The sequence below is a fragment of the Apium graveolens genome, unplaced genomic scaffold (genome assembly GCF_009905375.1).
Source record: "Apium graveolens cultivar Ventura unplaced genomic scaffold, ASM990537v1 ctg8045, whole genome shotgun sequence".
NCBI lineage: Eukaryota > Viridiplantae > Streptophyta > Magnoliopsida > Apiales > Apiaceae > Apium > Apium graveolens.
In genome coordinates this window covers 54262-68003 of record NW_027420842.1, presented here as the reverse complement: position 1 = coordinate 68003, position 13742 = coordinate 54262, and the positions used below count along the sequence as shown (strand labels likewise).

General features: G+C 33.0%; 2 protein-coding genes and 1 long non-coding RNA gene across 5 annotated transcripts; all 3 read left to right on the top strand.

The window, feature by feature from the left end:
* The first annotated feature begins 2531 nt into the window (after positions 1–2531).
* Positions 2532–6114, top strand: LOC141704588 (uncharacterized). Of its 3 annotated transcripts, none has more exons than XR_012568016.1 (4): positions 2532–3566; positions 4288–4335; positions 4665–4833; positions 5821–6114. It is a non-coding gene; the product is annotated as an uncharacterized LOC141704588 (long non-coding RNA). The 3 variants fall into 3 exon arrangements; XR_012568014.1 differs by having other exon boundaries at positions 4432–4833; XR_012568015.1 differs by having other exon boundaries at positions 4288–4344; positions 4432–4833.
* Positions 6115–8805: 2691 nt separating this feature from the next.
* On the top strand, positions 8806–10197 carry LOC141704586 (uncharacterized). Its single transcript, XM_074507809.1, has 2 exons — positions 8806–9337; positions 9461–10197. Exons 1-2 carry the CDS (start codon positions 8806–8808, stop codon positions 10195–10197), a joined length of 1269 nt encoding a protein of 422 aa, XP_074363910.1.
* Positions 10198–12599: 2402 nt separating this feature from the next.
* On the top strand, positions 12600–13346 carry LOC141704585 (uncharacterized). The gene has a single exon (XM_074507808.1). The coding sequence runs from the start codon at positions 12600–12602 to the stop codon at positions 13344–13346; it is 747 nt and encodes a 248-aa protein (XP_074363909.1).
* The last annotated feature ends 396 nt before the right edge of the window (positions 13347–13742 follow it).

Genomic DNA, 13742 nt, shown 5'->3' with positions numbered 1-13742 from the left:
ACTATGAAACATTGATTATATCACTAATATATATAGATATATATTGTCATCCATACAGTTGTATCAATGAAAAATTAAACCATATATATACCATATTAATGTCAATATATAATATTGACTAGTTAGCTGTACTAGTCGAGCTGATGCTTGACTGTTAAAATGTAAAACTAAATAATATTATTTTGATATGAAATTTTGGTTATATCACTAAAATATATACATATTGACATCCATACAGTTGGATCATTGAAAAATATTTTTAAAATAATCGAAACACTAATTCAGGATTCAACACTAGTTAGTTGTACTAGTCAAACTGAAGCTTGACTGTTAAAATGTCAAACCAAATAAAATTATTTTGATATGAAATTTTGGTTATATCAATAAATATATATATATATATATATATATATATATATATATATATATTGACATCCATACGGTTGAATCGTTGAAAAATATTTTTAAAATAATTGAAACACTAATTCAAGATTCAACACTAGTTAGTTGTACTAGTCAAACTAAAGCTTGACTGTTAAAATGTCAAACCAAATAAAATTATTTTGATATGAAATTTTGGTTATATCACTAATATATATATCTATTGACATCCATACGGTTGGATCGTTGAAAAATATTTTTAAAATAATCGAAACACTAATTCAAGATTCAACACTAGTTAGCTGTACTGGTCAAACTGAAGCTTGACTGCTAAAATGTCAAACCAAATAAAACTATTTTGATATGAAATTTTAGTTATATCACTAATAAATATTTATATTGACATCCATATGGTTGGATCGTTGAAAAATATTTTTAAAATAATCGAAATACTAATTCAAGATTCAACACTAGTTAGTTGTACTACTCAAACTCATATTTGACTGTTAAAATATCAAACCAAATAAAATTATTTTGATATGAAATTTTGGTTATATCACTAATATATATCTATTGACATCCATACGGTTGTATCGTTGAAAAATATTTTTAAAATAATCTCAACACCAATTCAGGATTAAACACTAGTTAAATGTACTAGTCAAATTGATGCTTGTCCGTTAAAATGGCAAAGCAAATAAAAATAGTTTGATATGAAATTTTGGTTATATCACTAATAAATATGTATATTGACATCCATACGGTTGGATCGTTGAAAAATATTTTTAAAATAATCGAAATACTAATTCAAGATTCAACACTAGTTAGTTGTACTAGTCAAACTGAAGCTTGACTGTTAAAATGTCAAACCAAATAAAATTATTTTGATATGAAATTTTGGTTATATCACTAATATATATCTATTGAAATCCATACGGTTGGATTGTTGACAAATATTTTTAAAATAATCGAAACACAAATTCAGGACTAAACACTGGTTAAATGTACTAGTCAAACTCATGCTTGACTATTAAAATGGCAAACCAAATATAATTAGTTTGATATGAAATTTTGGTTATATAACTAATATATATATATATATATATATATATATATCTATTGATATTCATACGGTTGGATCGTTGAAAAATATTTTAAAAATAATCGAAACATAAATTCATGACTAAATACTCGTTAACAGTACTAGTCAAACTCATGCTTGACTGTTAAAAATGGCAAACCAAATATAATTAGTTTGACATGAAATTTTGGTTATATCACTAATATATATATATATATATATATATATCTATTGAGATCCATACGGTTGAATTGTTGAAAAATAGTTTTAAAATAATCGAAAAACCAATTCAGAACTAAACACTGGTTAGTTGTACTAGTCAAACTCATGATTGACTGTTAAAATTGCAAACCAAATATAATTAATTTGATATTAAATTTTGGTTATATCACTAATATATATATATATATATATATATATATATATATATATCTATTGAGATCCGTACGATTGGATTGTTGAAAATTATTTTTAAAATAATCAAAACATCAATTCAGAACTAAACACTGGTTAGCTGTACTAGTCAAACTCATGTTTGACTGTTAAAATGGCAAACCAAATAAAATTATTTTAATATGAAATTTTGGTTATATCACTAATATATATATATATATATATATATATATTTACATCCATACAGTTGGATCGTTGAAAAATATTTTTAAAATAATCGAAACACCAATTCAGGATTAAACACTTGTTAGATGTACTTGTCAAACTCATGTTTGACTGTTAAAATGACAACCCAAAAAAATTATTTTGATGTGAAATTTTTATTATATCAATAATATAAATATCTATTGAGATCTATATGGTTGGATCGTTGAAAAATATTTTTAAAAATTAACATCTAATTTTCCTAATATGATTTTTTTGAATAATACCAACCCTGTGATTATTAAGATATATTGATTTTAGTCATATACACAAATATCAAATCTAAATATATGAATATATATATATATATATAATAATAATTGTCAATATTTAATCTACTTAAAATTTAATAAATTTTTGTATTGAAATATAAGCAGTATATAAGCAAAACAGGTGAAAGTAGAAGCGGCAAATGGACCGCTCTTTCCGATTTTTCCCAAAACCCCGCCTTTGAGAAACAGGACAGTCTAATTTCTTCACAGATCTGAATATATTTTCATTCTCTCTTTCTTACTCCTCTCTCTCCCCTTCTCTCTTCCCCTCACTTTCTTCCCCTCTCCTCTCCTGCTTATGTAAAATCTATACATACATAAATGTTTACTTTGATTTTGGCCTCTTTGATTGATTTGTATGTTTCTTTTATGGATGCTTTAGTTAAGGTTTCGTTTAGGGTTTCAATTGACTTCAATTTGGGGTTTCAGTTCGTGTTCAAAACTAGGGCTTTAGGGCTTATTTTTGGATTCAAGGGAAGGCGTCTCTCTCTCTCTCTCCATCTCTCCCTCTGATCTTTATTTCTCTCAGTATCTCTCCTCCTGCTTGGGATTGTCTCAGTCTCTCAGGCTCTCTCCCTCTAATTTTCCTTGGTTGAAAAGTGCGGGAGGAGAGTGGTGGTGATGGCGAACCCGACGGTGATGGTGGAGACATTTTGTAAGGAGTAATTGGGAGCGGAGAAGGTGTTTTGTGCGGAGAGTGGTGGTGATGGAAAAAACGGTGATGATGGAGATGTGTTGTAAGGAGTAATTGGGATATATTTGTTTCCTAATTGACAATGTATAACACAAACTGCTTGGTTGTAAGTGAAATGGAAAATGGTCAAAATGCTGAGGTAAAGAAGGCAAGGTAATGTTGCTCAAGTGATGGTACACATTTTTTCGTATTTATTGTTTTGAAGTATTTTTTTTTAATTTAAAAATGATTTATCTTGGATGGAGGATGAAGCTACCTATTATTAGACAGAACTATCTTGTTGATTGCTTAAAAAGACAGAAGAAGCTTCCATTTGTTTTGTATAAAATTGAAGCTTTAGGAGAGACCAGTGGCAGTGGTGTGGTGACAGCCAAAGTGAAAGGTCGAGGTGATGTGCATGAAGCATCTGGCCTACAGGATACTGGACATATACTTTTGTCCAGTATTGAAGGTTGCCACTGAAGAAAAGGATAGTTTCAAGGTCATTTGTCAATGATATATATTTATGTTCTCTTTTTATACTTCTTGATCAGTGTTCAAAAGATAGAATTATTATCGTCTAATGTGATAGGTTCAATAGTAAATATGTATATTAAAAATAGATGCATTTGATTCTCCTTTTGCCTCTGCTATCAAGGTAATAGTACATGTTACTTGAGATGTATGATATCAGGTTATTGCTGGAAAACGAATATTTCTAGATTGTAACATTTGATGAATTATTTCCGAATACATAATGAACTTGATATTTATGATAACCCATTTATACGTCATAGAAGAATGATTTAACTGTCTATCGATTATAGCTGAATTAAAATAAATCAGAGGACATATATCAAGTACCTGATGCCAACTATGAACAAATTTATATATTTTACAGTACAACCTCTATAAGGGCGAGAGTTTATTATTCATATATCAAGCAAACAACATTGTATCTATTATGTTGTGACTGATTACACTAAATAATCAAGTATTGACCTAAATACTAGATAAAAGAATATCTTGTGCCTTATGTATGCGTTTAACAGTCAATAGTCATAAATCCAGCTAAGTTGGTTATAGTTTACTTGCATTGTAAAATGTTAAAAAATAAAGCTTAATCCAAAAAATATCCCCAAAGAAAAAGGAATATTAATTTTATTTAGGAACTATTCCTTCTGCAAGTCCATCACATTCTTTATGATTTTTAATATCTACAGAGACAACAGGAGGAACAAATGCTACTAAACAATCGTTTGATGCAAGAGGTATATGAGGTATATGAACTTCAATAGGATCTAAGGTTGCAAGAGTCTATAACAAACTGCAAAAATGTTTACAAGGATGCTTTGTCTATTTTGCAGGTTAATATTTGCATTATGATTGCCTCTCTGACTCTTAATCTTGCTGATAGCCTGATACTAATTAGCGAATTAGCATACTTTTGTGATTCAATAAGAATTTTGTAGTTTATGGTCTTGCAAATGATTTAATCAACACTCAGTAGCTGATGAGAGCTCTCCAACTACAAAACTACTTCCGAGTGCATGTGAGATTGGCTCAATTTTTCTTTCAACCTTAGAAACCCATGTTTCAGGTGCTACTGATATCCATGACACCTCCCTAGGAAGCAGTCACTCAGTTCAAGAAGAATGCAACATTCTTCGAGAGACACTTGTTAAAATAATTACATCTTTGGGTCGTCGGAAGCTCCAACTGTCAAAGATAAATATACAAAGAGTTCTCTTCAAGGCTGCGTTAGTAAGGTAGCTATTTTGTCACAGATATTATAATGTCTTGTGCCACTTTCTATGTTATTAATTGTGTTATTCGCTTTCTATCTCTGTTAAAGTAGTATGATATTATGATTGTACATCTTCCCATTTTTCAAGCTATTGTGTGAAAGACTGGTTCAAATACTGAATACCAAGAGCAGCCAATTTTTGAAACAAGTCTGTTCAATGTCTCACTTACAATATACACAAGTGTTATTTAGAGTTTTAGCCTTGCATGTGAATTATCACTGGATTATACTGTTACATGATTATCTTTACTGTCGAAATCTAAATGTACATCTATTTTCAAATAAAAAGAACAGTTTTCTTGTTCTTTTTCCCCCTAATAAATATTCATGGTTTAGTATGTAAATTAATCATTGTATCTAGGAAATTTGCATGTCTAGGGTACCTTTAGTGATCTTGAGTTGAAATTCCAGAAAACTGAGTCTTTTTCCATTTCATTTTTGAGTTTACCTTTTTATTGTTGATAAAGGAATTTTTAGTTTTTTGTCTAGTAAATTCGACCCGGTTACAACAATGGTACCCTGCTTGTACCAACTTGGTGAGAACTGAAGTGCTTTCTAAATGTGCATTTAATTTCCAAATAGTCAGGTAAAAGGCTATTTTGACAGAAAGATATAGTCAAATAGTTCAAGGTTTAATGTTACAGTAGTAAGCATTTAGGGTCCAAAGATATGTGTGTGTTTGTGTGGTTTTTAATTCTCTGCATATTATATAAATTGACCCATTTATAAATGGTTCTCATACATGAACATGATTCTCATACTTAATTAGTCATGATACAAGATTTTTTTTTTTAACTTTGGTTTTTTCTATATTTGTATAAACTGCAGTTTAGAGAAGACATATGACATTTTTGTCACTACTGTGTTAGATTTGTGTCTAAAAATAGAATGTTGTCTTTATTATTTCTTGTGTTCTAAGTGTGTGTTCTTGTGTTCTTTCGCTGCACAGGTCAATTGCCACTGATTTCAGGTTTTGATAGCATGACAAGTTCAGCAGCTATATTTGAATTAGATAACAGTAGTCAATTGGATATTTTCCTGGGCGCCTAATTGAAGTGCCAGTGTATTTCTTTATATTTTTACTCTGTCCCACCCTTTTGTTTTTGATGAGCATGACACTCATGTTACCGGAATATAAGTTATTTCTAAGTTAGACTTAAAAAATGTAATTATGTAATGTGCTTGATTTGGAATTATTGATAAAACTTGATACAATGATAATTATGTATTTTGCTTTGATAAATATTGATCGTCTTTTGGCAGTTTTAGAGTTATGTTGAGTTTGTGTTTAAAATTTCAATTGGAAGCCGAAAATGGCTGAAAACTGAAAAATCAGTATTTGATTATTCTGGAAAAACAAATTTACGACGGTTGTTCTTCAAACATTCTGTCGTAATGTATATATTTTCATATTTATTTTTTTTTGAATTTTCGTTTTCAAGCTTATAGGCCCCACCATCTAAAATACGACGTTTTTTCTGTCGAAAATTTCTAACTTATGACGCTTTTTTCCGTCATAAATTATGTTTTATCTCATTAAAAGTGGGTCCCGTAAAGTAATATCCGACATTTTTTTCATCGTAAGTAGATAACTTACGACGTTATTGTTCGTCATATTCTGGTATCTTGCGACGATAAATTCCGTCGTAAGTAGATTTATTATTTTATTGAGTATGTGGGCCCCTACTTTCTAACTTGCGACGCAATTTTATCTTGTGACGAAAAAACGAACTTACTACTCGACCAAAAATGACGATTTTTTTCCGTCGTAAATGGCTCAATTACGACGATTTCAGTTCAAAAAAACCGTCGTAAATAGCCAGATTTGTTGTAGTGAATCTAAATAAAAAAAATTAATGCAACATGCAGAATAAAAAATTATGTGAAAAAATATATTAAAAAAAGTGCATAACATATTGTAGAACTTTATAAATAGAATGTAGTACTTAAAATTATAAAATATAATACTTTTAAACCAAAATAAAAATATAATGTAACTCACAGAGTAAAATATTATGTGAAAAAGTATATTAAAAAAATGAAAGGCAAAACATATTATAGAATTTTATAAATAGAGTGTGGTACTTAAAATTATATAGTGTAGTACTTTTAAACCTAAATAAAAAATATAATGCAACTTGTAGAATAAAATATTATGTGAAAAAATATATTAAAAAAATGAAAGGTAGAACATATAATAGAATTTTATAAACAAAGTGTAGTACTTAAAATTATAAAGTGTAGTACTTTTAAAAAAATAGAGTGCATACATATTGTAGATTTTTTATAAACAAAATGTGGTACTTTAAAATCTAAATAAAAAAAATACAATTTAACATGTAGAACACATATTATCTAAAACAATATTCAAAAATAAAGTTGTAGTGCATAACTTAGCCTAATAAAAATTAGAGTGTAATATATTTGATGTGGAGTAAATGACAAAAAAAGTATTTATACATAAATAAATATTTAGTACTTTTAAACCTTAATAAAAGATATAATGCAACTTGCAGAATAAGGATGTCCTGCACTTGGAAAAGATTGTCCTGCATTTAAATATTTTGCATCCTCCAGCATTGGGTTGTATAATATATTTGCATAACTCGAGTAAATTAAAGCAGAATATTGACTTGTACTAGCAACTGAATATTGACTTGTACTAGTAACTAATTTGTGAGAGGCTGGTTTTTCTCTCCATTTTCTTATACTTTTAAGGATTAATGTGAGAGTGTTTGCTTCATTTCTCTTTTTCATTATGGGAGATAGTATGAATATCGATCAACAGATGGCAACCCTGAGTATTGAAGATGAGGAAAATGCAAGTTTCGTATTAGATGAGGCGATAGAAGAAATGTAAACATATTTGATTTGTGCCTTGTTGGTAGACTGCTAACAGAGAAGAACATCAATGTCAGGGCAATGAAATCAAAGTTGGAAGATGTTTGGAAGCCGGTAGCGGGTATTAATATCAAAGAAATTGGTCAAGAGGTCTTCTTGTTCCAGTTTTTTAGAAAGGAGGACATGAATTGGGTGATGAGTGGAGGTCCCTGGTCTTTTGACAATGTAATGTTAGCTTTGAAGCCGGTGGCTCCTGGAGAAGATTCAACCAAGGTTCAAACGTGGTTTCTGAATATCTGGATTCAGCTGTATAATCTCCCAATGGGGTATATGCTGAAGTCAGTTGGGAGACAGCTTGAGAATTTTTTTGGAGAATTTCTAGAGTATGATAGTAAGAACAATGCATTTATCTGGAGGGATTGTGTGAGGGTACGGATCAGGTTGGATGTTTGTAAGCCAATTAAACGTAAGAAGAAGATAAGGAAGCGAGATGGTTCAGAATTTGTGGTAACTTGCAAATATGAACGCTTAGGAGAATTTTGTTTTATCTGCGGAATGGTAACACATACAAATAGATTTTGTCATGTAATCGATGCCAATGGAGAATGAGGCGGTGAGAAAGAGTGGGGTAGTTGGCTTAGAGCACCACAGCGTAGGGGGGATAGTCAGATTCACAGTCGTTGACTCAAGGAAGAAGATGATGACACGTGGGACCACAAGAGTGGGGGAGGGAGTAACAAACATCATCAATCTAGGGGGGGTAATTTAAAAAAGGAAAGGAGGTTAATGGTGGGAGAAATTATAGGGATACAGCTGAACAGAGGATAAGGGTAGTGGATGGAAAGTCAAAATCGTTAACTATAACTATAAATCAGGGATATACCACTAATATAAATCAGTTATACGAGATAAATTAGGATGAGGAAACAAGATTACAGCTAGAGGAACGTAAAAGGAGGAGAGGGGACATAGTAATGAATCAAGGGAGTGATGGAAGAGGTCAACTTAACGGTTCTGTTATTTCTGGCAGGGATTTAGCAGCACCTGGTAACAACGTTTTGGCTGAGCTTGCTAGGCAAGCCAGCCACCAGCCATGATTCTGCTAAGTTGGAACTGTCGAGGTCTAGGCACACCTCGTACAGTTCGAGTGCTCAAGGAGATGACCAAGTCTCATAGGCCTAATTTTTTATTTTTATCTGAAACTCTGGTAGAAGGAAATAAAGTTGAAGTTTTGTCGTCTAAGTTAGGTTTTAGTAATTATTTTTCAGTTGATAGACAAGGAAGGGGAGGTGGTCTAGCAGTATTCTGGAAACATAATGTGCGCTGCTCGATTTTTGTCTCGTCTCAAAACCACATAGATGTCGTTATAAAGGAAATCAATTCTGTATCCTGGCGATTGACTTGCTTTTATGGGTTTCCTGAACGAGAGAGAAAACAAGCTTTTTGGGATTTTCTTAGATTTCTATCTACTAAATCTCAATTGCCTTGGTGTATATTTGGAGACTTTAACGATCTCTTATATAGCACAGATAAAAAAGGGAGGCATCCGCATCCAAATAACTTGCTGAATGGATTTAAAAGTTCTATTGAGGATTGTTGTCTAGCTGAACTGGAGCTTAAAGGAGGTTGCTTTACTTGGGGAAAAAGGTAAGGGAACGACGGGGTGCGTGAAAGACTGGATAGAACTTTTGCTAGTAGCTCGTGGTGGCAACTGTTTCCCTTATGTACTTTAACGGTTTTTCATGCAGTGTCATCAGACCATGAGCCCATAAATTTGGAACTGTTCAACATGGATGTGTCTAAGAAACAAGTCCGGTTCAAATTTGAAAATACCTGGATGAAGGAGGAGAAGTTTCATGATGATGTTGTTGAGTTCTGGCAAAGTCTCCCTGCTATTCATTTGCTTCCAAAGCTTACTACAGTTTCAGATTACATGGCCAAGTGGGGACGTAATTTCTTTCACAAGTTCAGGGAGAAAGTTATCAAGCAAAAAGAAATTATTGATCAGCTCAAGGACAGAGAGGATGATGATGGAATTCAGCTTTATTTTAATGAGAAGGAGAAGCTTAGTGATTTGTTGTTGCATGAAGAACTATACTGGAAACAACGAGCCAAAACGTTTTGGTTGGAAGAGGGAGATTCTAATTCCAGATTTTTTCATGCTTCAGCCTCAAGCAGGAAAAAAATGAATCTCATTGTTGGTTTAAGAGCAGAGGATGGTTCTATGATTACTGAACACGGGCATCTTTGCAACTTGTTAGAAAGGTACTATAAAATTGTTTTATCTGATACAAATCATGCTGACATAACAAAGTTTCCTAATTATAGTGATGAGGGGGTGATTACAAATGAGCAGAACAATATGTTAACAGCCGAGATAGAGTATGAGGAGTTCCCTGCTACAGTTAAAAGTATGCACCCCGACCAGGCTAGCGGTCCAGACAGGTTGAACCCGGCCTTTTTCAGCATTTCTGGAAAGTATTAGGAAAAGAGGTGTATCAAAGCTGTAAAGTCTGGCTCCAAGAATGTAAGTTTCCAGCCACTGTCAATGATACTATGTTGGTGCTAGTTCCTTAAAAAGAAAGGGTAGAATATCCTAAGGACCTAAGATCTATAGCATTGTGTAATGTATTGTATAAAGTGATTTCAAAAGTTTTAGCTAATAGATTGAAAAAGATTCTACCAGATGTTATTACGGAAGAACAATGCCGGGTAGAAACATATATGATAATATTTTAGTAGCTTTTGAGTTGCTACATTATATGAAAAGGAAAAAGTTGGGACAAGAAGGAGAAGTAGCTCTTAAATTGGACATATTCAAAGCGTATGACAGAGTGAGGTGGGACTATTTACAAAACAGGATGAGGCATATGGGGTTCTCAGAACGCTGGATCAAATGGGTAATGATGTGTGTGAAAACAGTTTCTTATACTATATCTTTTTAAGGGTCTCTCATTGATCCAATTATTCCGGGACGAGGGCTTCGGCAGGGGGACCCCCTGTCCCCGTACCTTTTCCTATTATGTGTAGAAGGTTTGTCCCTAACTCTGAAATCAGAGGCTGCCAATGGCAGAATTTCAGGGTGCCGAGTAAGTCATTTAGCTCCGGCTGTTTCCCATCTTCTATTTGCGGATGATAGCTTCCTCTTCTTTAAAGCAACGACAGTGGAATCAATCGTAGTCAAGGCATTACTTTCGAAGTATGAAGATGATTCTGGGCAAGCTGTTAATTTTCTAAAATCTGCAGTCTTTTTAGTGCTAACGTGCGGAAGGATAAACCGGAGGAAATTAAGCAGGTGCTCGGGGTGTTTAATGAGATAGGAGATAGCAGATATCTGGGACTTCCGTCTCTTATTGGTAGATCGAAGAAAACGGTGTTTAAGTACCTTAAAGACAGAGTTTATCAGAGAATTCAGGGTTGGAGTTCGAAACTTCTATCAAGTGCAGGTAAAGCTGTTATGTTGAAAAGTGTGGCCCAGATGATCCCATCATACGCCATGTCTTGTTTCTTGATTTCTAAGTCTCTATATCAGGATATGGAACGGTTGATGAATGCTTACTGGTGGACAAAGCACATAGACATCAAGTACCATTTCATAAGGGAACATGTGATGAATGGTACTGTGGAATTACATTTTGTTCCAAGTGAAAAGCAACTTGCAGATATCTTTACCAAGCCACTGGATGAATCCACCTTTCCAAGGTTGGTAAGTGAGTTAGGTATGCTTAATTACTCTTAAATTTATCTGAGTTATTTTGCAAGTTGTAATGTAGCCAGAAATTTAGTTGATTTTTAAGTCTTGGATGAAATTTTGGCTAAGTCAAAATTTGCATCTCGACGGATGACCATTATCCATCGAGTTTAGTCATCCGTCGATATACTACTTGCTAATAAAAGTCAATTATTTTTCTGGAATACTTTATGTCTCGACGGATATCAGTTTATCCTCATCCGTCGAATTGTCTAAATCTCAGCCGTTAATTCCCTGAACATTATCCATCGAGTATACTTACAGTTTGTAAGCATTACACGACGGATAATGGGTAGAATTTTTACAGTTTACTTTTAAGGGAATTGGGGAAGAATGAGTATGACTAAGAAGTAGGGGGTTTAGCTTTAGAGATTTACATGGGTACAATATTTCGTTACTGGGTAAACAATGTTGGAATTTGATCACTAGACCTCATGCTCTGGTCTCTAGAGTGCTTAAAGCGAAATATTTCCCTAATTTTAGTCTTCTTGAAGCTTGTAGAAGAGGTGGGTCTAGTTATACCTGGTCTGGGATTTGGGAAGCTAAAGAGGAACTTAAGAGAGGGTTGAGGTGGGTTCTTGGGGATGGGAAGACTATTAACATTTGCTTTGATAGATGGTTAAGGAATAAGGATGATTTTGTAGTTGATCAGCAAGATTCGAGGGTTGGAAATGATGTAAAAGTCTATGAGTTTTTTTACAGAAAATGGTAAGAGTTGGGATGAGAGAAAGGTAAGATCGTGTTTTAACCACATTGATGCGGATGCAATTTTGAGAACTCGTATTCCACAAATTAATACTGTAGACAGCGTAGCCTGGGTCCATTCGAGCAATGGTCAGTATACAATGAAAACGGGATATCATCAATGGCATAAGAATCAGGTAGGTAATTCAGGAGTGCAACAAACGAAAGGCTGGAGTAAAATCTGGACATTAGATGTTCCTCATAATATGAAGGTATTTATATGGCGTTTTTGTCGAAATGTTATTCTTGTTAGAAACCAACTTAGACATAAAGGGGTACCGGTGCCTATTGGATGTGCGTTGTGTGTGGGCGATGAAGAGCATATGCTTCACCTATTTTGGGACTGTCAGTTTGCCCAATAATGTTGGAGATTGGCGGGCCTTCGGTATGACATGAGGATGGTAGAAAATGCTTCAGAATGGGTGCTGGAGCAACTTAGTAAGGCATCTAATGAGACTTTGAGCAAGCTAATGGCAGTATTATGGGGAATATGTTATGCCAGGAATAAAAATATCTTTGAAGGAAAGATTATTTCCCCAGCTGCGACTGTAAATTGGAGTTTATCTCACGTGCGTGAATGGAGCATTGTTCAGAGGAAACGAAAACAACAGGGAGTTAGTCACGGTCGTAGAGTACAACATCAGGTTCATAGGTGGGAGAAGCCCCCTACTGGAGTGTTAAAGCTGAATGTCGATGCATCAGTTAAGGAAGGACAAAACTTCTTCTCTATAAGAATGGTTCTTAGGGATAGTCAGGGACATTTCATTGCAGGTAAGACAGGAAAGTTTGAAGGGGCTGTGCAGGTGGTCGAAGCAGAAACAACAGCCATCCTTGAAGGTTTGTTGTGGATTAAGGATTTAACAGCAGGTCCAGTCATCATGGAGAGTGATTCTTTACTCTATGTTAATGCTTTGAACAATAACATCCTGAATTGGTTCGAGGTTGGTAATATGGTAGGCCAATTTAAGGAGATTTTGAGAGCTAGGAGTGGAGTCTCAATTATTTTTGGTAGGAAGCAAGTAAAGAAGGTGGCCCATGTATTGGCTAAATTGCCTTGTGATCTAAATAGCTTCGTTATTAGTTTGTCTGCTCCATCTTGTTTGTTGGAGACTATTATGTCGGATATTATGATTCAGTAATGAAATTCGGTTTTGATTCAAAAAAAAGAGAATATAGTGCATCACACGTGTACTAAATGATCATTATAATTCTTTATTAATTTTTCAAGAACTAATAACATTTATTATACATATTTAAGAAGAGAATAAATTGAGTCACTAATATTTTAAAGAATTTTTTTATAAAAAAAATTGTAATTTAATTCTTAATTTTATTTTACATCAAAATAAGTTTGTGAATGAAAGTTATATTAACGTACTACAATAGTATTAAAAAATTGTGAGCAATTTCGATTTTAATTTTCTAGTTTTACATTTAATTAATGATATAATAATGTAAACTAAGTAATAAAAATAACAGAATTTATATTAGAAATATCAATAAATTTGTATTAGAAAATAGAACACAACATAAGC

Excerpts from the sequence above, each read along its gene's own strand:
- LOC141704585 (XM_074507808.1), top strand. The coding sequence starts at position 12,600 with ATGAGGATGGTAGAAAATGCTTCAGAATGGGTGCTGGAGCAACTTAGT.
- LOC141704586 (XM_074507809.1), top strand. The coding sequence starts at position 8,806 with ATGATTCTGCTAAGTTGGAACTGTCGAGGTCTAGGCACACCTCGTACA. Across the intron at positions 9,338-9,460 it reads TGAACTGGAGCTTAAAGGAG|TGTCATCAGACCATGAGCCC; the intron begins GTTGCTTTACTT and ends TTTTTCATGCAG.